General features: G+C 32.4%; 2 protein-coding genes, 2 long non-coding RNA genes and 1 other non-coding gene across 8 annotated transcripts; 3 read left to right on the top strand and 2 right to left on the bottom strand.

Annotated features, from left to right (window-relative positions):
* Nucleotides 1–1,006: 1,006 nt before the first annotated feature.
* LOC146927541 (uncharacterized) lies at nt 1,007–7,069 on the top strand. 2 transcript variants are annotated; one of them, XM_085700752.1, is made up of 4 exons: nt 1,007–1,199; nt 1,287–1,408; nt 4,606–4,645; nt 6,702–6,913. In XM_085700752.1, exons 1-3 carry the CDS (start codon nt 1,042–1,044, stop codon nt 4,617–4,619), a joined length of 294 nt encoding a protein of 97 aa, XP_085556878.1. In that variant the 5' UTR covers nt 1,007–1,041; the 3' UTR covers nt 4,620–4,645; nt 6,702–6,913. The 2 variants fall into 2 exon arrangements, with proteins under 2 accessions (XP_085556878.1, XP_085556877.1); XM_085700751.1 differs by lacking the exon at nt 4,606–4,645 and having other exon boundaries at nt 6,702–7,069.
* Nucleotides 7,070–7,428: 359 nt separating this feature from the next.
* LOC146927540 (uncharacterized) lies at nt 7,429–13,743 on the top strand. Its single transcript, XM_085708163.1, has 14 exons — nt 7,429–7,552; nt 8,147–8,238; nt 9,090–9,290; nt 9,570–9,667; nt 10,010–10,203; nt 10,306–10,484; nt 10,576–10,923; nt 11,014–11,078; nt 11,796–11,844; nt 11,955–12,117; nt 12,259–12,343; nt 12,430–12,499; nt 12,816–12,956; nt 13,257–13,743. The coding sequence occupies exons 1-14, from the start codon at nt 7,447–7,449 to the stop codon at nt 13,578–13,580; spliced, it is 2,115 nt and encodes a 704-aa protein (XP_085564289.1). The 5' UTR covers nt 7,429–7,446; the 3' UTR covers nt 13,581–13,743.
* Nucleotides 13,744–14,386: 643 nt separating this feature from the next.
* LOC146927539 (small nucleolar RNA Z279/snoR105/snoR108) lies at nt 14,387–14,490 on the top strand. The gene has a single exon (XR_015009254.1). It is a non-coding gene; the product is annotated as a small nucleolar RNA Z279/snoR105/snoR108 (small nucleolar RNA).
* Nucleotides 14,491–16,528: 2,038 nt separating this feature from the next.
* On the bottom strand, nt 16,529–21,245 carry LOC146927538 (uncharacterized). Of its 3 annotated transcripts, none has more exons than XR_015005710.1 (7): nt 21,106–21,245; nt 20,011–20,058; nt 19,754–19,906; nt 19,463–19,635; nt 18,463–18,493; nt 17,914–17,973; nt 16,529–17,073 (listed from the first exon to the last, which is right to left on the bottom strand). It is a non-coding gene; the product is annotated as an uncharacterized LOC146927538 (long non-coding RNA). The 3 variants fall into 3 exon arrangements; XR_015005709.1 differs by having other exon boundaries at nt 16,905–17,082; XR_015005711.1 differs by lacking the exon at nt 16,529–17,073 and adding an exon at nt 17,477–17,572.
* Nucleotides 21,246–22,432: 1,187 nt separating this feature from the next.
* LOC146927537 (uncharacterized) lies at nt 22,433–23,202 on the bottom strand. Its single transcript, XR_015008206.1, has 3 exons — nt 23,132–23,202; nt 22,844–23,027; nt 22,433–22,658 (listed from the first exon to the last, which is right to left on the bottom strand). It is a non-coding gene; the product is annotated as an uncharacterized LOC146927537 (long non-coding RNA).
* Nucleotides 23,203–23,761: the final 559 nt, after the last annotated feature.

Raw genomic sequence — 23,761 nt, 5'->3', positions numbered from 1 at the left:
TAAAAATGTTGGTGGCTTTTGATGAACAATAAAATGCAACACTATATGATCTTAAAGAACTCTCATTCTAACTCAAATCATGCATGGAAGGTGATGGAGAAGTATGTGATCTAGAACCACTTATCATACATGGACAATATGAATTTGTTGCTTCAAAAACATCAATATTACGATAAAATATATGATACGATTGTGTTATAGGATTGAAGACAAACTATAATTGTTTATCAAATCGTATCACTCTCTCTTACCACCGATCATTAAATGGATTCTTTGGCTTTCTATTTCAATACTACTTTTGTTCTCAAATATAAGTCCTATTTAAAAATAAAGTGTAGCTAAATATAAGTTTATTCTACAAAATTTTGAAAGTAGAGAGTGAAATCAAAACATAAAAAAATTAAAACTCAACAAAATTGAAAGTGGTTTTGAGTGAAAATGATAACGTTGGTGTTGATGAGTTTCAAAATCCATACTCAAACATATTTATACTCGAAGGGTTTGAATTTTAAAATCCCAATAAATGCCATCCAAATTTTAAAATTTTAAAGGGATAGATTTGGCAAAAATATGAAAGGTGTTTCTCTTTTGGCCCCTCAATATTTCTAAAGCCTCCTAAATATACATCCGATAGTTATCTATCAAATGTATATTTTTTTTCGCCAAACATACATCCGATAGATAACTACCTGACGTGTATTTAGAGGTTTTAGAAATAGAGAATTGTTATGCTTCCGTTTGGTTTTGCTCGTGTCCGATTAATTTTGTGCATACGTGAGTTAACTCACGTTGAAAAATGCCGAAAATGAGTTAACTCACGTTAGACATTTTTAGGAGGAACGAACAAAATCAAAGGGGAGAAGAGAAATATTGGGGGCTTAAAGAGAAACACGTTCAAAAAATTGTGAAATTTTTATCTAGGTTACAAGGCCCTTTTCAGTTGTGGGTAGAAAGATCCAGCCCATAAGGCAAAACCCGCTTCTTTCTTCGGTGACTCTTTCTTTCTTCGTACCATTCTGACTGAGCAGTGAAACACACAAAATGGCTTCCAACTGTGCCAGAAAATCTCTCCGAGTTGCTTCATCTTCCGCCAAAACCCTATTTTCTCGTCGATCTCCTTCTTCTTCTTCTTCTGCAAATGCCAATAAATTTAACGCCTCTGCTTTTCAAGCTTCACCACAAAAACGCTCATATTCCTGGTAATTAATATTCACTCATTTTTTTTTTATTCTGAATAAATATATCTGAATTGAATTGAATTGATTAATAATATGGTTGCATTTTAGGTTACCGGTGCACTTGTCTGGTACACAAGTCTCATTGACGCCATTGCATAGTGTCACTGCTTCCGCATTGTTCACTTCTCTGCTATCTTTGCATAATAACACCTGGGGCGTTCTTTCTGAAGGTATTACTATTATTATTCTCTTTATTCCTTCTTCCTTCATTGTCTGGCTTGATTGCGCTGCAATTTAATTACTTATTAAGGATCTGTTTGGTAAAAAATAGTGAATAGAATACAATGGATGAACTTATATCAGTTAACTTATATATTTGGCTTGATAGCGGATAAGCTAATTAATTGAATCAGTGTTTGATAAGATTAGCCGTTGAACTAACTTATAATGAATTCGTCCTTTATCTTTTTTCCAAGTCATTTTCGTCATTTTGATCAATTTGCATATGAACATTTGAGATTCAAATCTATGGTTTTATTTGGATATGAGCTTTTAGTGTTCAGATATATGATCCTTCACTCATGATTTCATATGAATTTTAGATTTGATGCTTGAAAATTCATATGCAAACCGATCAAAAGTACAAAAATGATATGAAAAATAGACAAAGGTATAAATCGTTATCTGAAATGAAGTTAAGGGACCACAGAAATATATTCAATTAAGATATAATTTTTTTCATTTGAGATTACAAAGGTAAAATTGAGAAAAAGTGATAAGCTATAATCTATAAGCTACTTGAATTAACTTATCAAAAAACACTATAAGCTGGTAAAAGTAAGTTATAACCTCGTGAGAAAACTAGAATAACAAGACTTTTTAGTCATATGAGCTTACTAGCTATAAGCTATTAACTCAAGAATGTGTCTTGCCAGAAACCCCCTGAGCCTCTAATTTAGTCCATCAAGTATCATTCTGTGTTCTACTTACTACCTAACCTTTATGCAAATAGTTAGTCTCTAACATTATATAACTAATCTATACTGTTTTGTCAATTTCATCACGTTAGTCTTAGGATCTGTTTGGTTCAACGAATCCTAGATGCTTTCATGATTTAGGCATGGACATTTTTTAAGCATGGAACAACTATATAATTGACTCAAACATAGAGGATTCAAGCATTGTATCTGAAGCATCATGTTCAATCCTCATTGGACTCTTATGCATGCAACAATACCCGTAGGATAGACCTACCATGATTGATATGATTCTATTGTTAGAGAGTGAGAGCCAAATTTTAATATCAGGAAGGAATCTATTGAAGCAAACTAAAGCTCACATGGGAAGGATATAATTTGAGAAAAGCACATAATTCAGTGTAATTATATGTGTCAGTGTCATGTCAGACACGTCACAAGTCCGACACCGGGACACACCTAATCTGAGGAGTGTCCGTACTTCATGGGAAATGGCCATAAGCTCTTTAAGTGTTTGGTGAAAATCAATAAGATAGTTGTACATATTGCAGTAAACGAAGTATAAATCCATGGCAAACAAAGTCACTATTACAGGACTAGTGTTCAAATACATTTGTACATGGATTTTCAAAGTAAGTTTGTTACGTTTAATTTAAAACTTTACACTTAATAGATATGTAAATGGGACGGTCTACCATTTAGATGCTTGGACATGACATTAAAAACTAGAAATTTTCAAGAACTGTAATTGATGGTTGGTTGCTATTGTGCTAATCTAGGGTTTTGTCACTGAATGTTCTACTTATTCCCTTAAGTTTATGGAAATAACTAGCAATTTATATGTAGCTATACGGTTTTGTCAAGTCGGTCACTTTAATCTTAGGAATGTTTGGATGCACGATTTTCGAGGGGAGGAGTTTTCTTTTCTAAATTAAGGAAGCTATAAAATGTTTTTTTAAAAAGTTAAGTGTGATTGAAATGTTATATAACTGATAAAAAAATGTTATATAATCATTATCATGTTATTTTTTCAATATTTTAAAAATCTGAAACATATATCAAAATATAGATTTATCCCCCAAAAACCCTCCCCTCCTAAACCCTTCATCCAAACATACACATATGCTTTGTTAATATGTAACAACAAGACTAACAAGATAGATTTGACAAAAGGTTTGGGATATATACTTCACGGTATGTTTGGATTGGTGGTATATGGTGGAATGAAGTAGAACGAAATAGAATAGTCTAGTTAGATTTTAAAAATTGGATGTAATCCTATTACATTTCATTCAACTCAATTTTATCCTATACTTCCAATCCAAACACACTAGGGATTAAGTTTGAGAGAGTGTGATACTTGAAGGACTAAATCGAGGGTTTACTCTTTTGTTTAAAGAACTACTCTCTGCCCTTTCATTTCAAGTCTTGAAAACCACAGTTTTTGTATGATGAATAAATAAAGAAGAGGCCATATTACCATGCATCATGTTTTCTGTCATTTGTAATATATGGCTGTAATAAATCTGTTTTTTCTTTTTTTACAGTTTGTTAGTGAGTAGGATTTGAACTTGTTATTGGTCCGATATTATGTCCTTTCCCTGGATAGATTATTGGTTGTCTGCATGGCAGCATCTATTGATGTGTGGAATAGCCGAATAGCAATAACATTGGAAACATGTATAAAAAATAGGTGTGAATGTAATTGTACTTTGCACTGTTATTTGATCTGCTATTTCGGTCATAACATAGTATAGTGATCATTCGAGCATAATCGTTATTGGATTTTCTTCAAGTACAATATTCATTTGCAATATCATAGTTTTGTCACAAGGATTCTAGTTTCTCATGGTGGAGAAAAGCTAAGTGGTAATGATCTTTGAGATTTAATTGTAGTCAGTGGCGGATCTTGAGTAAATTTGTTGGGGGTGCCGAACTTCTATGGAATATATATCAAACAGTTTTAAAAACTAACATAAACAATAACTAGCCTGGTGGCCTAAATCCCTTGAAAGTACCAAGGGATGATGGGTTCGAATCCCATCAGAAATGCTTTTTTACTACAATTTGTAAAAATAAAAGACAAAATATGTTAAAATAAAAGACAAAATATGTTAAAAAGAACACCAAGAAGTGTTGAACCCGCGACCCTTTACCAATTTATGGCACCCCTTACCACTGCAACAACCGATTTGTTATTGACATAACACACCTAATATAGTATATAAGGGAATTCTGGGGGATGCCATGGCACCTGCCAGCCCCTAAGAAGATCCGCCACTGATTGTAGTATCATTGTCTCACGTTTATTTTCTGGTCAATTTGTTTGTAACCATTTCTCCACTATTCACCCAATTTCATTGGCAAATTCACCCAACTTCATTTGCAAACTTAGTTGGTAATTTTGTTTCTTATTACTAATGTTAAGTGTCCATTTGATTCAATTACAGCGGATGTGCCCTAAAAACAAAGTTTCAAATACGTAGTCAGGCAAGTTTTCACTTTCAAAGATCATAAAATTTCTTATAGCTGCTCCTGCTTCAACTTTTGAAAACTATGCCAACTGAGTTTTGCAAATTTGAGTTTCTATTTAGGATCAAAACGGAGCTAAAACGATCATAAAATTTAAAAATCATAACATGAGTAAAAGATCCTACTATATACAATGTTGTCGAAATCGCGATCTAGATCCCAAGATCGTGCGATCTTGCGAGTCATGATGCCTCCACCGATCTGGAGCGGATCCAAGATCGGAGAAGATGAAGGAGCGGATCCAAGATCGTACGTTGAATCGCTGAATCGGCGATTTTTTTCGCGTCTGGGAAGGTGGCTGATTCAGGTGCAACCCGTCTGACCCGATCCGATTCGGGTTTGACCCGATTTCTTTAAATACGAGCCCAACCCCATTCTGGCCGGAAAACGACCCGTTTTCCACTCTAAAAGGCCAGATTCATTCATTAATTTCAGTTTTGGGACTTGTTAGTGTTTAATTGAATAATTAGGTTAGTAAATTGGGAATTTCTATAAAATTTTGAATTGTTTTCATCTTTTGTGAAATTGTAATTCTTCAATTATCATCAATTCCCTTTCATCTTTTATTCTTTTATAAATTTCTCTTGCTTGTGCTTCCTCTTGAATAATTTTTTATGATGTTTTAGGATGATGCTTTGTTTTGTATCAATGTTTTTAGATGTTTAAGATAATGAGAATTATGATTAATATAAGTTTTTTTTAAAGGTTATTTTTCTTAGTTTTTTTATAACCCTGTCTATTATATGGGATCTTACGATCCTACGATCTACGCTTTTTCTATACCTCAACGATCTTTAGTGGGATCCCGATTTTGACAACCATATATATATATATATATATATATATATATATAATATAATAAAATATAAGGAATAATAGTTTACAGAGAACCCAAAGATCAGAGAGATACTTTATGTGAAGGCACATAACAGTGCTCAACCATGAGTTTTGCAGTTTTGTAAATTAGGGCAGATGGGTGAGACGAAAGGAGGCTGCTGTCTGGTTGGGTGTGTGGGGGAAGGATGTAAGTAGGTCAAATGAACTAGGTCCAAATTTTATTTGCTCTTTTGCTCTGAAGTTTTATATGCTCTTCAATACCAGACTTTATAATTTCACTTTGCGATACAACCTGATCTAGAAACTTTCTGATCTGATGTGAAAGCGGGTTTGGATGAACCGGTCAAACTCATAGGATACTACTACTAGTGTACTCTCTTTTTATAACAGTGGTGCCATCTCTAATCTGCATTGTCGAAAAATCCAAAACAGAAAATGTGATTTCTACTTATTCGAATGGATCGAGAAAATAATCTTGTGATATGTTTTATACTAATTTTTCTTTGAAATAATTAAATAAGGACTTGGCTGAAGAGAGGCTCGTGTCTCACTTTTTAGGTTCTTTTATTTACATATAAGCCAAAAGGAAGACGAGTTTGGCTTGTATGATGGAAAAGGCATGGCACTAGCACTGTAGTGTAGGTGAACAAGTTTCACATAGCTCTTCGTATTTTCTAAAACTAAACGCCTAGGAAAAGGATTTCACTATGATTGTTGTTTGGCTATGCAACATTGGACTGAGCTGGGTTAATCTGGCATGGAGTTTGATTAGATGTGGATAGGTTTTATTGAGAAAGTAACTTAAGGTCAATTTTTTGTCTACTTGGTTTTGTTTGAATTTTTGTTTTTGTTTAACTGTTTTGTTTAATAGTTATGCCTTTTCTCATCGATTATTTTTTCTCATCAATATAATTTGATAGGATTCTTGCTTTTTGATTTTGAAGGATGCAAATGTCTTTATTTAATGTGCTTCTCTAGTCATTAGCATATTGCTTTGTCATGTTTGTGGTGGGTGTACTAATTGAAACTACCCCTGGGGTTGGTACCCCTACCGATTTGGCAGTAATATTGATTGCAGAACCAAATGATAAAAATTACTGCTACCAAATCAAACGATGGATACCTAAGTTTTCTTTAACACACAATAACCCTGACATTTGCTTTCATTTTGTCGCAGGTTTTGCAACACCCCTATAGCATATGATTGATGTGGTTTACTGAGAGTTGTGCCGCAACAAACAAACAAATTTTCTCAATATCTTCTCTTAAACTGTCATTTTTATATTTTTCAAATCTATAGCAATTGAAGAAATGGATATGATTTATTCTGGGACAGACACATACATGTGTACGGGATTATGAATTATGGGATGTTTGATTTAGCTTGAAGTTCGTTGCTTAGGTTCGTTAACACACCTAATGTGAATCATTTTCTACCTCAGCACTGAAGTTAACATCAACCAACTGAACTATTCTAAGAAAATCGTAACATCTGTAAAATTTCGATTTAGAGATGAAATGAAATCATTGTCTCCATTGTTTTTATTTGGTCTTTACTGACAATCATGTTACGTTAGCCAAAAGAAAAATGAAATCCAATTTAACTAAAACTAATCAGATTCAAATTTCAATCTTATTTGCTGAAAGCATCGATTACATCAAGTAGGCTTATAATTAAACCATTCAATTCAAATTGAAGTTTGTAAGGTACAATATTTATTTTCCATTTGTACATTTCACTAGCCATTTGTAATATTTAGTTGAGCATAATGGATGGGTCCTGCAACTACAACTCAAATGATAAGATTACATTGAGATTTTGATTTGTTGGGATGTAGGTTTGAACACGTAGTTCCTCATTTCTCGGTACTTAGTGTGAGAATTTCACCACTATACTCTTCAGTTATATTCTGTGCAGTGCAATGGAGCCTCACGTTGGTAATTCCTTCGTCTCCAAAGCTCGAACCGTTCTCCATTCTGCTGCTGTCAAAGCTGAGCGTGTTCTCAATGACTTCAAAGCTGATCTTGGTTTGCTTCTTTCTTTCATTTTTCAGTTACCCTTTTCAATTTTACGTTTCTCTAACGTGCTTCATTGTGTTGAAACTTGTAATGGAGTTTTTATTTTTTTTTATTTTTTTTTTCTTTTGTGAATCTGCACTTCTGTACTCGAAATTGTAAGAGTCGATCAATTTAGTCTTTTATATTTACAAAATAGCAAATCAGTCCCATCAACTCAACAACCTCGATCAATTTAGTCTCTCTATCAAAATATCTCTTTAGTACACATCCATCTGATGGACTAAATTGAATGACATTGTTAATTTTAAAGAACTAAATTGTGACTCTCATGTCTTAAATATAAGCAAAAATAAACAATCAAACAAAGTTGACGTATCTGATTCAAATTTTTAACGAGATACATTAACTTTGATTGATTTTTTTTTTTTTTTGTTTATATTTGAGACGGGAGTAGTATTTCGCATGTTTGACGGAATAGGTTGACGAACTCTTACAATTTAATGGACTAAAATGCTGATGTATTATTTTATTATTTTCACTTTTTTTTTGTTGTTGTTTATGTTTGTGGGGAAAGTGCATTGACCCTGGTTTTGTTTTTAATAGCTGGTGAAGATTTTGATAAGCAATTGCGTGAGGATGACGGAATGCAAAGACATCACGAAGATGAATATGCTAAGATTGAGAATGAGTCAAAGGTTTGATGACGTGACGTTTTTACATTTACTTGTTTCCTATGAATTTTGGGTAATGTTGTGTTTTGTCAAAAAATAAATAGTTAAATTTAGTTTTTTTAAGTTTTTTTTTTTTTGGCTGAATAAGTTTTAAGTATTAGAATTATTGCATTTGTAGGATGATAACGTGGAACTGTTGCATTTACTTCTAGGTATTGTGTGTGGGATTTGGATATGGTGTGATCAAAACACCATATTCCGAGTGCAGTCGAAATATCATGGTCATTATATTAAGATCGTCTGATCTATATTTTGAGTTTTTATCTAAAATGTTATTTGATAGTCAGGATATAAACAGTCCAATTTTGATCTAAAGACCATAATATTGTGACTTTATCGACTTATGGTGCTTTGACTGCACAACATCCAAATCCATTGCGTGTGAATTATAACAAAAGAAAATTATGTTAAATTAAATTAACAAATGTTCGTAAATTTATTTTCCACTTAGTGAGATAAGGCTTGATTGTTGTTCTTTCTGTTGTTGTTGTAAGTAAATTTGTTTGGCTTTAATTGAAGTTCTAATATTGAAACTAGTTTGAGTTGCATGTTTGACTTTGAGTTGCAACTGTATGTGTGAATCCAAATTATCTACATAGTTCCTTTGAGGCAAACTAATGGAATTCCAAACATATCCTTAGCATATTGAGAAAGTTATAGTCCAAAATACCATGTGCCCTAAGATGACAACTACGTACAAGTTCACCTATCTGTTTGTGTTGTGTGTGAATGTTTATTATGTGATATTTATTCTATAAAGAGTTGTTGTAGATACTTACACAATTGATATTTATGAATGTGATGGAATCGCGCAGTTTCTCGTTGAACTGAAGCAGATAAAGTGGAGACCTCGACATTTCGGAACAAAGCAGGACTGGAAAGATAGAATTAACAATATTCGGAAAGGGAGAAAAGAACCCGAAGATACGGATAAAGTTGAAGATGCAAGCATGGATGTTGTTCCACTCTTCGATGAAATGTGTGTCCTTCATATGGAAAATGATCTTGATACCAAGGTAAGAAGATATGGAATGTAACTCAAGGATTTAATCTTTCAATTGTGTGAAAAATTCGATAATAAATGCCAATGACGAACATTTTCGTTTTAAACATACTAACACGGTCTCTGACGGTCATTGTCATTACTCATAATATAGAAAGAATACTCCATGCATGGTATGCTTGTGATGAATTAATGATTAGTAATATTGATATTGATACCGTTTCAATGGTTCTCTGATTCAAGTATTCAAATGGATTGCTTTAACGATGCTTGATGAAAAACTTTAACCTAGGGTTCAGAAGCGTTTTCCTCGGTTGAAGGTTTAACTGTTGCGGCCAGAAGGCCTATTCCTCCATCTACTGTCCTAAAGCAATTGGCTATAGCTGTTGAGTAAGTTATGCTCACCTTTTTCCTATTAATTCCATGAACTTCTTAACGATCCTTTGTTGTTATATACTAAGATATTGTCAACCAAATTCTTGGAAATTAAAGGCCTAAATCAAAATCTCAATTATTCAATACATTTTCTTAGCAAGAAGAATAGTAGCTGTTGAAATTATCTTGTCATGATGAGCTCAAATGGTTAATGAGCTTCAGTTCAAATCGAATCGTTCAGGAGAACCTGTGTTCGAATCCTGAATAAAACAATAGTAGCACAAATGTTTACGAGTCTTGTTCGTGCTATTCTGAAAGATTTTTAGCTTAAAATCTCAAAATTGTCTTTTCGACTAGGGCTGGTATGAAAGCGAATTCAATGAAAGATTTTGCAGCTTCAATAGGAGGTTCTTCACCTTCCATAGAGAAGGCAGGGTCGCGTCTCTCTGCAGTGAAGGCGTTAGTGCTACGTGAGAAGGAGGACAAACTTACCTCTGAATTCACTAGCAATGAGAAAGTTGTGTATTTGATTAGTTCTCTTTTCAATCCAGGTATGCGAATTTTGAGCGGCTTGCTTACAATATAATTGCATCAATGAACCATTTTATGCTCATACATTTTTCGGTGTTTTGGTTCTACGGTGATATTTGCAGAGGGGTATTTCCTTAGAAGGAAGATCAACTCCAATCACGAGGAGATTGAGATACCATCTTTAATAAGAGATATTCATGGTGCTCCTTCTGAAAGCCTTGTTGTTAAACTAGCTGAAGTAATCGGAAACTTGAAGACCCTTCGAGAAATGGAATTTTTTTGGTGCAGGGTTGTTGCTGAAGTATGTTTAGCTCAATATGAAATTTCATGTTTTGATAATTAACTGTTAGATTGATAATTTGGTTGTTTATGATTATTTTTTACTTTTGCAGATAAGAAAACTTTGGTCTGAAGAAAAGCATTTACCTGGAGTCCCCCTTGATGACATTCCAGATCTGAAGTCATGTCTTCTCAATCAACAATTTCAAGTAATTAATTGTTGCATCTCTCGGAAAAGGCGCCATATCATTGCAAGTGAATCCCTGGACTCTATGTTGATGGAAGTAAATTCAAACAATACACTGGAATCAACAAACTGCTGTGATGGTACTTCTGCAAGTCGATTATTATATGCTCGATTAAGTACTGGAGAGCTTGTTCTTCGACTTGGTGCTCATTGTCCATCCGGAAACCTTACGTTATTGGAAACTGGCGAGCCTGCATACTCTCCTATCACCCAGGTTTGAGTTTGACATATATCGTCACTACACATTCACAACTTAAATTTGTTCCAAAATTCCAATATTAACATTAATGTATGTTTTATGTAGGAAGCACCGTTGCTTACAGAAGATCTGATCAAAGAGACTGAGGAGCTTATACTGCGGACGGGGAGGTTTGTTCACTAACTGAGATCCGTTTGACCTGATAGTTATTTTGCATTACGTATGCCTTTTTATTAAACTTATTTTTATCATTTTCGCTTTTTTTGAACCATAAGACTGTTGTTTAAATAACATTCTTGTGTTTTTGTCATGTTTTCAATTAATGCAAATGCCAAAAAAATGTGTACCTTGAAATGAATGAGTTTTTACTTCCCTTTTATTGGTTTATATATGATAACCATATGCTGGTATGAATATGATTATTATGTTACGGTAAGTGAAGCAGGAGATATATTAGGAAACCACTATGCAGATCTTATTTACCCACCTTAAGAAAGATCAAAAAGCTTATCATGTTGATGAAGACTTTGTGTTTTCTCCTTTTGAAGATGTTTCTTCGATTAAAAAGGATTGCTGTCATCAATATTAGACGTAATGTGGGACGATCACACTGTGTGATCATTTTTCTTAATTGCTGACTTGATTTTGCATACTAAAAAAGATTCCTTAATGTCTACTTTGATCATTTCCTTTCTTGCCTATAATGCCTAGATTTCAAGCAGAAGTAACCAAATCTCGTGTATTTCATGATATTTTAATGAATATCTATCTGTATATTATGTATCCAATATGCAAACGTTAGCTTTTTTTTGCGGCATGTTGGATTTATGATTTAATAGGCTATAGTTACTATTTCTTGACAATTTTCTTTACCTTTTTGTGGTCAGTGTTGGTGCCGGGTGCTCCCAACTCCTGTCTGATATGCAGGCTTTCAAGGTCATACTCTCCCTTGACGAGAATATTTACTAATATTCTTAATTCTTTTGGAATGTGCCTTATGTAGTGATGTTCCATCCGAGTTAATTTAGTTTATGATCATGTTTTAGGCTGCAAATCCCGGTTGTATTTTGGAAGACTTTGTGAGATGGTACTCTCCTCCTGATTGGACTGAAATTGACGCAAGTACTGAGGATAGTTGTTCTTCTGATGGTAGTGGTAGCGATTCGTCGTCTAACAGAGGTCATCTAAGTCGACGGATGCGAAAAGAAGGTATGCGTCAATGGCGGTACTGAAGTTTTGAAGCCATGTCATGAACTATTACAAAAGATTTGATACCTGTTTTTATTTCTAACATGTTCTTCTAATATTTAAACTCAAATTTCTTTGAATATCATTGAATGTTGATGGTAGGTAATTTGTGGCGCGAATTGTGGGAAACATCTAAGCCAGTACCTGCTGTGAAACAAGCACCTCTCTTTGATGAGGATTTGGCAGTGTAAGTCTATATAAGCATTTTTGTTATGGACTTGGATTTTCACCTCAAAACCGTCTCATTTCATTGTCGTTTTACATTTATTTTAGGGAGGGCATCCTTGATGCATTTGAGGACATTCAGCCAGTTGAGCTTTTTGGACAGCTGTTTGTGTCACTAGTAAGTTCTCTCTATTTGTTATTTTATGATATAAGAGTTGCTTCTTGTCACTACGGAGTCAGCAGGTCTTGCTTACTCAAGTTTTATGAAGATTAAACCATTAGCACCTTTGTCACAAGGAAACGTACAGTTTATTAGCCAAATGATTAAACGATGAATTATCATTTAAAATGCTGAAATAGTTTCTAGTTTCACGCTTTCAAGAGTTATTCGACGATATTTCAAGGGTAGCTGGTACCGAAATTAATATACTACTGATCTATATTGTGTAATTTTGATGCATTTCTAATCGTAATTTTTTGTATTAATTATACAGCTTGGTTTAGGATTTACAATTGCTGAACCTTTGCTGTCTGGCAACGATGACTTCTCAAAGTTGTTCAATGACTGCAAGGAGTTTGTAGTTACCACTTGTCAAAGTATCAGATTCAGTGAGAAAATTGTTGAACTTGTTCAGGTGAGTACTAGTAGATAAAGTGGCTAATTATATCATGTAGTTGTATAGTTTCTCACCAAATTCTTTTGCGGCATCTCATATTTAAAGGGAAGTGTTGTTAGATAGAGACTAATGCTAAAGCGTAGCGAAATTTGAACAAATCGCTATTGCTCCACAATAGGCTATTTAGTATAAAAAGTTGTCAAACAACCGGACTATAGCACTGTTGCATAGCGAAATTTGTACAAACCGCTATATTCCGTGATCCAGCAGTAACATCTATGCTAGAAGAAAAATAATGATGGTCATGTTCCAATGTAGGTATATGAAACAGTGGAGACAATGTTGCTGAATCCTGAGGAGGCACTGAAGTTGATGAAGCATTCAGAAGAATCAACTGTGACTACTGGTGAAACAAAGCGCCGGTTCAAGAAGCTCAGCCATATCTTTGCTGGCAAAGATAGACTGTTGTCAAGGCCTTTTCGGAAAGATCAAATAAACGATGAAGAAAAAGGGAGTCGGCAATCTTTTTCAAGTTTCTTTGACAGGAAGTCATCTTTATTCTCAAAGAAGCCTCCCAAAGGTGGAAACTTGGCCCCTACTGAGACAACTCACTCTCTGGAAGATGATTGGACAATAATTTAAATGAAGTTCGGCTTCACCCTATGTAGGATAGCAACAACTGTAAATTATACAAGTGTTCCTTCTTTCTCATACAAATGTCAAATTGCAAATTTCTTACTTGTGATGATGAAAATGATCGAGATTTGATGTGGTGATAACCTCAAATGATGATTTTAGTTTGTCAGGATATTAAGAGTGTGTAATTTGGATGTATGATTCTAGGAATGGATTAACCGTTGCTTTGAATTTGAGGGTGTTGAGTAAGGCTCATATATATACACAGAAAAGGGGCAAGGGGCGGAGACGGAGCTGCGAGCTAGCAGAGCATTGTGAAGAGCTCCCTCCTCCCCTACCCTTGGGTTTGACCCAAACGTGTGATAGGCCTAATCGTCGCTGTTGCATTGTACGATTCAGGGATATTGTTATAATCTGGACCGTTAGTACTATATATATATTGTTGGGCGGTACTTTGAGCCGGACCTCTACTTCAGAAGAGAAAAGATTGAAGCTAAAACTTGTCAACATCCACTCAGCTTGTTAGAGATGCACTGTACACCTCAGTTTAACTCGACCCTTTGCATTATGAATATGAGGTGAAGTATATTACATTAGGTTGAATCTGGTCCATGAAATGAGACAAAATATAAAGCAATATTCAGGCACTTGAAATGCAGCAAGTGGTGCTGTTTACATGTAGTTGTTGCAATGCAATACATGTGACGTTATCTTATAGTCCCACATCGAGTAAAATGACAATATAGGAATAATTGGGAGCTATAAGAATAGAAGATTAACTAGTGGAAAAGCATGATCCTTCAGGCAGAAACGGGATATGATGAGTGGTTGAATCTTGCTCAAAAAATGCAAGTTGGGTGTTCGCCCCAAGCCTGGTTACGACAATTGGGCACTCTCTTTTAATCAATCTGATCCCTATTTACTCCTAATTTGAAGGAAAACCAAGATTTTTTATTGTTCTAATTTTTTTAGTTTGAAATGATTAATATTTTTTTAGTTTAATTGGTTTTCAAGGATGATAAATATATAAATTAATTTAATAATTTTAAAAAGTTTAAATTTATTGTTTTAATAATATTGAGTGAAGATTCATTTTGATCTTTGACAAATTCTATGGGGTTGAATTAATCCTCCACAAATAAAAGAATTCTATTTAATCCCTTATAAATTAATTAAAGTTAAAACGAGACAATTTAGTCCTTGAATAAATTTAGCTTAACTATGTGGCGTTAGCTTTTCATTAAGTGCAAACGTGAAATTAAAAATAATTTTTTAAGGGGACAAATCAGTCTCTCATTTTTTTATACTCCATTCCATCCGTTTTAAAATGAGTGCGCTTTAGCTAAAAAAATTGTTTCAAAATGAATGTTACTTTTAGTTTTTAATGCAGTAATAACTTTTTCTTTTCAATTGTACACTTCAATTAATATTATATGCACTACTTTCAAAGTATTATTTTTTCTTTAACGAAAAACAAATGAGAAAATTGCATTTACCTGCCCTAAAGTTTTATTCAAAGACACTCACATCCCCTCTAATTTGAAAAAAAACAACCACCTCCCCTCATGTGTTAACTCTGTTATCACCGTTAACTTTTACAACTTCCTTTTTCCCTATCTTCCAAATTATATGAATTCCCTACACTTTAATTTGCTTCTTCGTATTTCTTCAAAATAGAACAAAATTCGTTCCTTTTTTAATCTTCATACTAGTTACAAACCCGTGCTTCGCACGGGGGTTAGCTACTTTTTTGACAAAATATTATATCGGACGGATAGATTGCAAAATAACAGATAATTATAAACCATAACACAATATTTAGAGTACTCCTGCATCACGGGTTAAAAAATGAAATGTTCAAAACGGCTTATCACGATTAACAAATGAAAACGTTAAGGACCTTTTTTGTAGAGAGAGATGCAAAGCAAGTTGCAGCGAAGACAACAATTGAGAAGGCTAAACGTGCATTGGAAAAGTAGTGGCTTTCCACAACTCAATAACTGTAAAGTTAATTTAGTAGAATAATTGTGAACTGTGTACTTGATCCGATCCACCACCCCTGCATTATGCAGAGTCAATCTAACCTCGTGGGTACCCACTATACGGGTACTCGTGGGTATTCAGGTATCTATGAGTACCCATGAAGTTTTGAATTTATTTATTTTTTGGTACAAATAAAAACTTTTTTAATTACCAAAAAACCTCAACTTTTAAACATCCATACATAATTCGTTCAAAATTTCATAAATCATACATAATCCATATGAAATTCATGATTCTTAGATAATCTATATATTTTATGATGTGAATGAAGTGGAAACGGTAAACCTAATAAGATTGAATTAAAAAAATTTAAAATAAAAATAGGTTATTATTGAGGATTTTTAGGTGGGCGGTAAAATTTTCTTCAATAATGTTAAAACTTTAAGTAATAAGATATGATATATAAAGATATTTTAATAATTTACTTAATTTATTATCGGGTATGGGTACCCGTGGTTATAGATACAATCAAATCCGTGTCTGTGTTCATATTAAAATGGGTAGTCAAATACCCGTTTATTATACCCGTGGATGCTCGTTTAGCTACCCGCTCCATGTCCGTGACGGATTTTACCCACGGGTACCCGTGGGCAATTAGAATACTATGGTTTTGAAATTCTTTATTATATGTTTGAATAAGTTATAATTTGGAAAATCTGTTTATTACTAAAACCGATTCGTATTTGCGCTCAGGTTTCTACTCTTTTTAATAATGTTGATAAATTTATCTAAGAACATATATGTAAATGTTGCAGATTAATAACTCTAAAATGATAAACAGTCAAAGACGTTGCACATTTATAAACTAAAAAGGATCATTACATCTACTAATGCGGGTGCGGTTCCAGAAGTGGACCTCAATCCAACCGAAAAACTTTTTTGCTATAAACTTTTTAAAGTAATGAAGGAAATTTGTTCTAATGGAAAATATTATTATTCCAAAACATGGAAAATGTATTATACTTGGTATCCTTCCTTAGTATGATAGCAATTCCAATCCACATGGTATTATTCTTATAAGGTGTGGGAAGCTAGAAACTATCTACAATCTTCCACATGACTACCATGTCACATGAATGAGTATGTTCAGTAACAACAAATAATTCAATTTGCCAAACACTTTCTACTCAGCTAATAATGGACAAAGTAAACTCTCTTTTGAAATATTGAATAACCAAAAGCATGGATAAAGAGAACTCATAACTTCCATGAACAATTCATAAGTTCATGTGAACCCCTCTGTGAAAAAGTATCAATCCACAAAGGTTCTTCAACTCCTTCTTCCAAAGAATATAAGCTTACGAAATCCTCTCACCACTTTTGAAGAGTTCTCCTCATCATTTATCCATTTCTTCCTGTTGTGGATTGATTCTTGCATTGCTTCGTTACTCGGCGGAGGAGTAGAGATTTGAATCTCTGAGACTTTAGATGAGGTAACATTACTTTCTTCTATTTTCTGATTCACCTTAGAATTCACAGCAGTAAATATTAATGGTTTGTTAGGTAATGCAGCTGTAGAAGTTGTGATCATGTTAGTATTATTTCGAAGTTGGTTATTATCACCACGAAGTGAAGTTGTCATTGAAATATTATACAAAATATACATGCCAGAATACAATTTCCAAAAGATTAGAATATGAGTGAAAATGCAAACTTCATATTCATAAAAAAGAATAAAAAAATAGAACATTTACATGAGATTGGAGCATTTTCTTTTGACATTGTTTTCAACCTTCTTGTTTTCTTAACTTGGAGAACATTTTTTCTAAGAAGTCTAGCCTTTGCTGCTTTATTTTTTCTCACCCCATCTTTAAAAATCAAGTGTTCCTTTGACTTCTGATGATCCATCTTAAACGAACTTTGTCAAGAATTTTGATTCCAAAATCTTTCCCAAACCATTTTAATATATGCAAAGATACCATAACCACAACCACTCATTGTTGAGCAACAATTGACTATAATTAATGAAAAAGCAAGCATCAACAATATAGTGACACCTAAATTTTGATTGAAACTACTTATAGTTGAAAAAATAGAACTCCAAGGAAAGCAAGAAATCAGATATGATGCACAAAAATCAAACGAAAAAGCAAGTCCCTGTTGCGATAATTGATAACTAATTATTTATGTTAATACCTGCCTTGGTTATTCTTGAACCCGTCACAAATTCCTTGTGTACGTAGAAGTTACATTCAACTAAACATTATTCATTCTAATTGTGTCATCACAAATCAAAGGCAAAATCACTTCTCATATTGTTCAGTAGGTAGATAGATACCAAAGAAGGTGATCATACCTAAGGTATCATATAAAGGAACACAACAAAGTCCATGAGCATTGCAGGCTTGAAATTATCCTAAAATATGTAAGAACATGTTGAGTTAAAAGGATAATAGAAGCTAGCTTAGCAACACTGAAATTGATCACCACTATTGGTGACAAAGGATGTCCAAGAGAGAACAATCACATTCAAAACAACATTTCATATTCCCTCCAAACAAAGGTTAGTTTCAAGGCGGCTGCCTAGCACTTCCACCTTATTTCATCTTCAATTGATCCACCAAGGTTGAAAACACTCATATTCAAGTATGATTTGTGCAAAATAGTGCAGAAAATTTTTCCATGCTAGAGGAGACAAAATGTGAGAGTTTAGGATCTTAAAATTATAAGTTATCTAGCATCATGGCCTACGGTTTTGTTAACTAATTATCCATATACTTGTATAATGACCTAAACCACTTGTCACTTTTGAAGTGACTCATTTTTTAGACTTATTATCAGAGCATAAATAGCTTTGTTAATACGCTTTTTTACAGCAAAAAGTGATAAAAGGTCATTTATTTACCTGCATTGTGATCCCTCTTTTTCATGCCGGCCTGAAAATTTAAGGCACTAAAATATATAATTTTGATAAAGTTGTATAGTCCATCACCAAGGATTAATGCAATGGAAATAAAAACATGCATCATGAAAATAAAGAAAAGTTAAGACTTAAAATGGAAGAGAAAAAACACAACTCAAATCAAAGAAGTTCTAATAGAGTGTTCCTAAGTTTTTGTTTATTCAATGACCTTATAACCATTAAGACTCTTCATGATGTTTCTTTGTCTCTGCAACATAACATACACATTGATGAGAAGATAGACATAAACTTGGAAAAACAGCTTCTCAAGCCGATTCATATAACTCAAGTTTTGGATTACCTAAAGTCAACCATGTACCTTAAAATTCTGTGACAGAACAGCTGTGTTTAAATAGCAACTGGGACATTTAGGCAAATTATAAAATTATGAAATTAAACATGAAGAAACTACTGTATGTCCTCTTTCAAACGCAACTGGTCCCACTTGAAAAGGAGTTTCCAAGCTTAAGATGTTAACTTTCTAAGCTGACTGATGCAACATAACTTGTAAAATCGAACAGCTCAATTCATAAAATCACTATAAATCACATAACCAATATAAAAATATAAGACTTGACAGTATTAAAGTAGTAAAAGTAAGCTTTCCAATCTAATTGGTTTCGCAACCAACAAATTCATATTTATGTAGGCATATATCAAATGTGTGTACAATTATAGGACATAGCAAATTTTAGAGAATAGAGATACATTTGAACTTATACTCTTTGAAAAATGAAAGCATGAATTATATCACATGTATGTTACAATCATAATTTGCACTTTTATATTATCTAGTACTAATCATAATTAAGCATGCTCAACTGTTTTGCATACAAACAAAACATCATCAATTTTATCACAATCATAATTAAGCATGCTCAATAATCAAACCCTTTAAGAAAAAACAAATGCCAAATGTGTAAATGTGTAAATAATAGTAAACCTCATGTGTAAATGTTCTGACAGGTATGCCAAATGCCCTAGCCAATCCAAAATCTGCAAGCCTTACTGAATTAGTGCGCCAAATATCAACAAATTCTGTGGTTTCAAGTCTCAATGAAGAACTCTATGTGAATGACAATAAGCAACTCCACAGAGCATTTGATAAAGGAACATCTGCAAAAGGATTAAAGAATTCAAACTCCAAATTAACTGGCCAAGTTCACAAAAATTAGCAGCTCTATTTTTAGAAGCTCCCACAAAAATTCGCATAACTTTTTAAAAAAAATATTACAGCAATCCAGATCCAACTACGCTCCAAACATTTGAACCGCTACCATGAAAAATCTCAAAATCACCGATGGATGCACTTCGTTGCTTCTGTACCGCATGAGCTATATGATTTATGTCTACCTTTATCTGGCTGAAGTTCAAAACACTCAAGTATCTGATAAGAAACATTCGTCAGTAGCCAAATACAACAATAAATGATAATGCAGATAGGCACCTGAGTTTATTGGGAAAATAGACACCTGAAGAGATCCAACTTACAATATCAAAAACCCGGTTCGGATCCAAATCAAAATGACCAATCAATGACTGCATAAGTAAGGTAAACCAAAATTATGATCATTATCGTTATAAAACAAAAACAGAAAATTATGGAATAGTCATAATACTTCAAATTGTTAAGATCTTAATAATGCCCATTGTTGATGCAGATCCTTTTTTAGTCAATGATGCTTCAAAAAAAATTGTATGGAACACATAGTTAAATTCATTTTGGTTAAGAATGATTAATTAAAGCAGTATTTAGACAATATGCATACAGTGGAATACACAATAAAATTGCTATGATATAATAACAAAACCAAAATGATCAAAAAAAGAAAGAATAAAACTAATTTACTTCAACTCTTCAAGCAGTGACCTTTGACATGTCCAAAATCCACGGCTTGAAAATTTGTTCCACACATTATGAAGCCAATAATACCTAACTTCCCAGGAATCAAGTCTAATGGAACTTCTCAAGTTAAAATCTGATAGAATCATCGCTATTTAAATAATATGAAAATGTCTATTGCAGCTTAAAATCATTAAAATAATGTGATAAGATAAACTCATACAATTCTCAACAGGACACAAATCATTGATTTGAATTGAATCAACTTATACAATGCTTCTAAATTTCTCACAATGCACAATCAATGAACCACACAACACCAATTTGGGATTAACCAATTAAAATCAAAGTAATTTTGGGGCTTCAACTATCAAGATGAGAAAAAAGCTCAATTATTTTAAAAGAATGAACAAAACCCATGTTAATTAAACGATAAAGATCGAAAATTGGAAGCAGAAAAACACACTAACACAACAAATTGAAGCCAAAACTGAAATTGCAAACACAAAATTAGGGCACAAAACTAATTCCAAATCAAATTAAATTCAAATCAAACATAAACCTGATGAAATTCAACAACAATTTCACACCACAAGTGAAATATATATAAGTATATGAATTCAAATTCAACAATTCAAAATGAAACACCATAAGCCGGATCAAACAATAAACATCATAATTCATAAACATAAAATATGACCAAAAACTTGCAATAATTGAACTGTTGTGCCAGTAAAATATACCTTCAACCAAGATGGTGCTTTGAAGATCACAATATCAGACACATCCCGCTTTCTAAAGAAGAATGAAAACTGTTACACAAGATTGAAAAGGGTCTTCAGCTACAGTCACAAATTGTCCTGCTTCCTCCCTTTTCTGCGTTCACCAAACAAATACAAAACCCTCATTAAGATACCAACTCACCAAAATACACATGAAAGCATGAAAAAAAGCCACAAACAGAAACCCAGAAAACGAAAATCATCCAAGAACAATAAAATTCTGAAAAATTAATAAAGAAATTGAAAAAAAATATGAAAAAATTCTGGAAAATTGAAAAATTAATAAAAATGAAAAATAATTGAAAAAATACGGAAAAATTTAAAAATTCAGGAAAAATTAATAAAAATAAAAAATGATTAAAAAAATTGAAAATTCATTAATATTAAAAAAATTTAAAAATGGAAAAAAATTAAAAAATTTCGAAAATATCTGGAAAATTTGAAAACAGAATTCTTAAAAAAACGGAATTCTGGAAAATTAAAAAAATTGAAAATTCTGGAAAATACGGAAAATATTTAAAAAATTTCGAAATTTTTATTAGTATTTTTTCCGGGAATTTTTGTGTATTTATAAACCGGAATACACATAATGAAAATTTCCTGGAAAAAATACTAATGAAAATTTTTCCGGAAAAAATACTAATGAAAATTTAGAAGTTTCGAAAAATACACTGAAAAAACCTAAGCTCGACATATATACTAATGAAAATTTCGAAATTTCGAGAAATACTAATGAAAATTTCAAAAATTTCATTTTTTTAAAATGAAATGATTAATCTTTTTAATTTTTTCGAAAATTTCGAATTTTTTTTAAATATTTTCCAGAATTTTTATTTTTCATTAAAATTTAGAAAATTTCATTTTTCCAGAATTTTAATTTTTTTCAGAAAATTTCGAAATTTTATTTTTTCAGAATTTTTTTCCAGATTTTTTTCAGAATTTTTTAGATTATTTTATTTTTTTAATCATTTTTTATTAATTTTTCAATTTTCCAGAATTTTTTTATTTTTAAAAAATTTTTTATTTATTTTTCAATTTTCCAGAATTTTATAATATTTTTTTTTCAATTTTTTTATTATTTTTCAGATTTTTTTTCAAATTTTTTTGTAATTAAAAAAAACATTTTTATTTCTGTAATAAAAAAACATTTTTTTAATTACAAAAATAATTTTATTTATTTTTTAATTACAAAATTAAAAAAAAAAAATATTAAAAAATTCAAATATGCGTCCACGTCTGCGTTGACTGGGTCAAAATTGGGCTAGGGGGCCAAAATTGCAACCAAAAGTGAACTTAAGGGGCCTGAAAAGAGTTATTTTTTTTAGGGGGCCTGAATCGCAACTTTTGGATACTTAGGGGGCCAAAAGTGTAATTAAGCCAATTATTTAATGACATAATCTTACACTTCTAATTCTAAATCCAGAGCTGTGGAAGCGAATTCCGGTGCGGTCGGCGGAGAATTGCTCCGATCAAGAATAAAATTTGTGCGTTGCAACACCAAACCAAACAACAAACTGAAATCACCAAACAACAAACCAAATTAAAATCAAACCCAGAAAATCAACAAAAAAAAACAATAAATACAAAATCACCAAACAACAAACCTAGAAACTTCAATTTTGGAACTTCAATTTTGCAGACATGCAACAACAAACAATTACATAACGAAAACACAAAAACCCAATCAAACAAAGCTCACCATACTCTTCACAATTCAATCTTCTACTATCTACCTCAGACACCTGTTGAAAACATGAAGGAAAAAAAAAAATCAACCTCAATTGATCAAAAACGAAATCAACAAACACCCAGTCCTCCCAATCGATCAAAATTGACAGAATTTTTATGAGCTTCATTGTTCAGGTTGTTGATGGCAAAGAAACCTGAATCAGAAGATGAAAAATAGGCTTACAACAAAACCAACGCAAAAAAAAACGAAAAAAAACACACAAAACAGAGACATGCAAAAGGATGAAACAGCAACAACCTCTGAAGAACAATGAACCGGGCAAAAAGGTATGAATGAAGTGATGAAGTAGTGGGAACATATGAATTGAAATGGTACAACTACATATATATATATATATATATATATATATATATATATATATATATATATAGGTGAAAGACATGATTTACTAATTTACCAAAATACCCTCTTAGGGGCAAAATAGTCAAAAAAATTTAAATTAAACAGCATTTAAGTTGATCAGATTAGATTTTTTAAAAAGAGTCATCTAAATTAAAAAAAAAATTAATCCAATGATTTCTAACTCAAAATCCACTAAAATAGCACCACAAACACCTTAGTCACCATTGTCACCAATTTTTTAAATAAAAAACAATATGCATAATATACCTTTTTTGAAGGAATGCATAATATAACTTGTCTTTCATCAACATGTCGAACATTTTACATGGGTATATCCAATAAATCCAAGATTTGGGCCAATTAAAATCTTATGTAAATTTATCCAAAAAAAATTTAACCGGATTTTGTTAGAGATATTTGATATCCATCCCTAGGTGGATCCATGATATCTCAGTGCAGAAAAAAGTCTAGTAAATAATGCAGATTGCTGACAATACTTTCAATGCAGATAATATTGGATAATAA

The sequence above is a fragment of the Medicago sativa genome, chromosome 4 (genome assembly GCF_051527215.1).
Source record: "Medicago sativa cultivar Bolivia chromosome 4, Bolivia_mono, whole genome shotgun sequence".
NCBI classification, from domain to species: domain Eukaryota; kingdom Viridiplantae; phylum Streptophyta; class Magnoliopsida; order Fabales; family Fabaceae; genus Medicago; species Medicago sativa.
The sequence above is the reverse complement of the archived record's forward strand: the minus strand, read 5'-3'. Positions and strand labels throughout refer to the sequence as shown.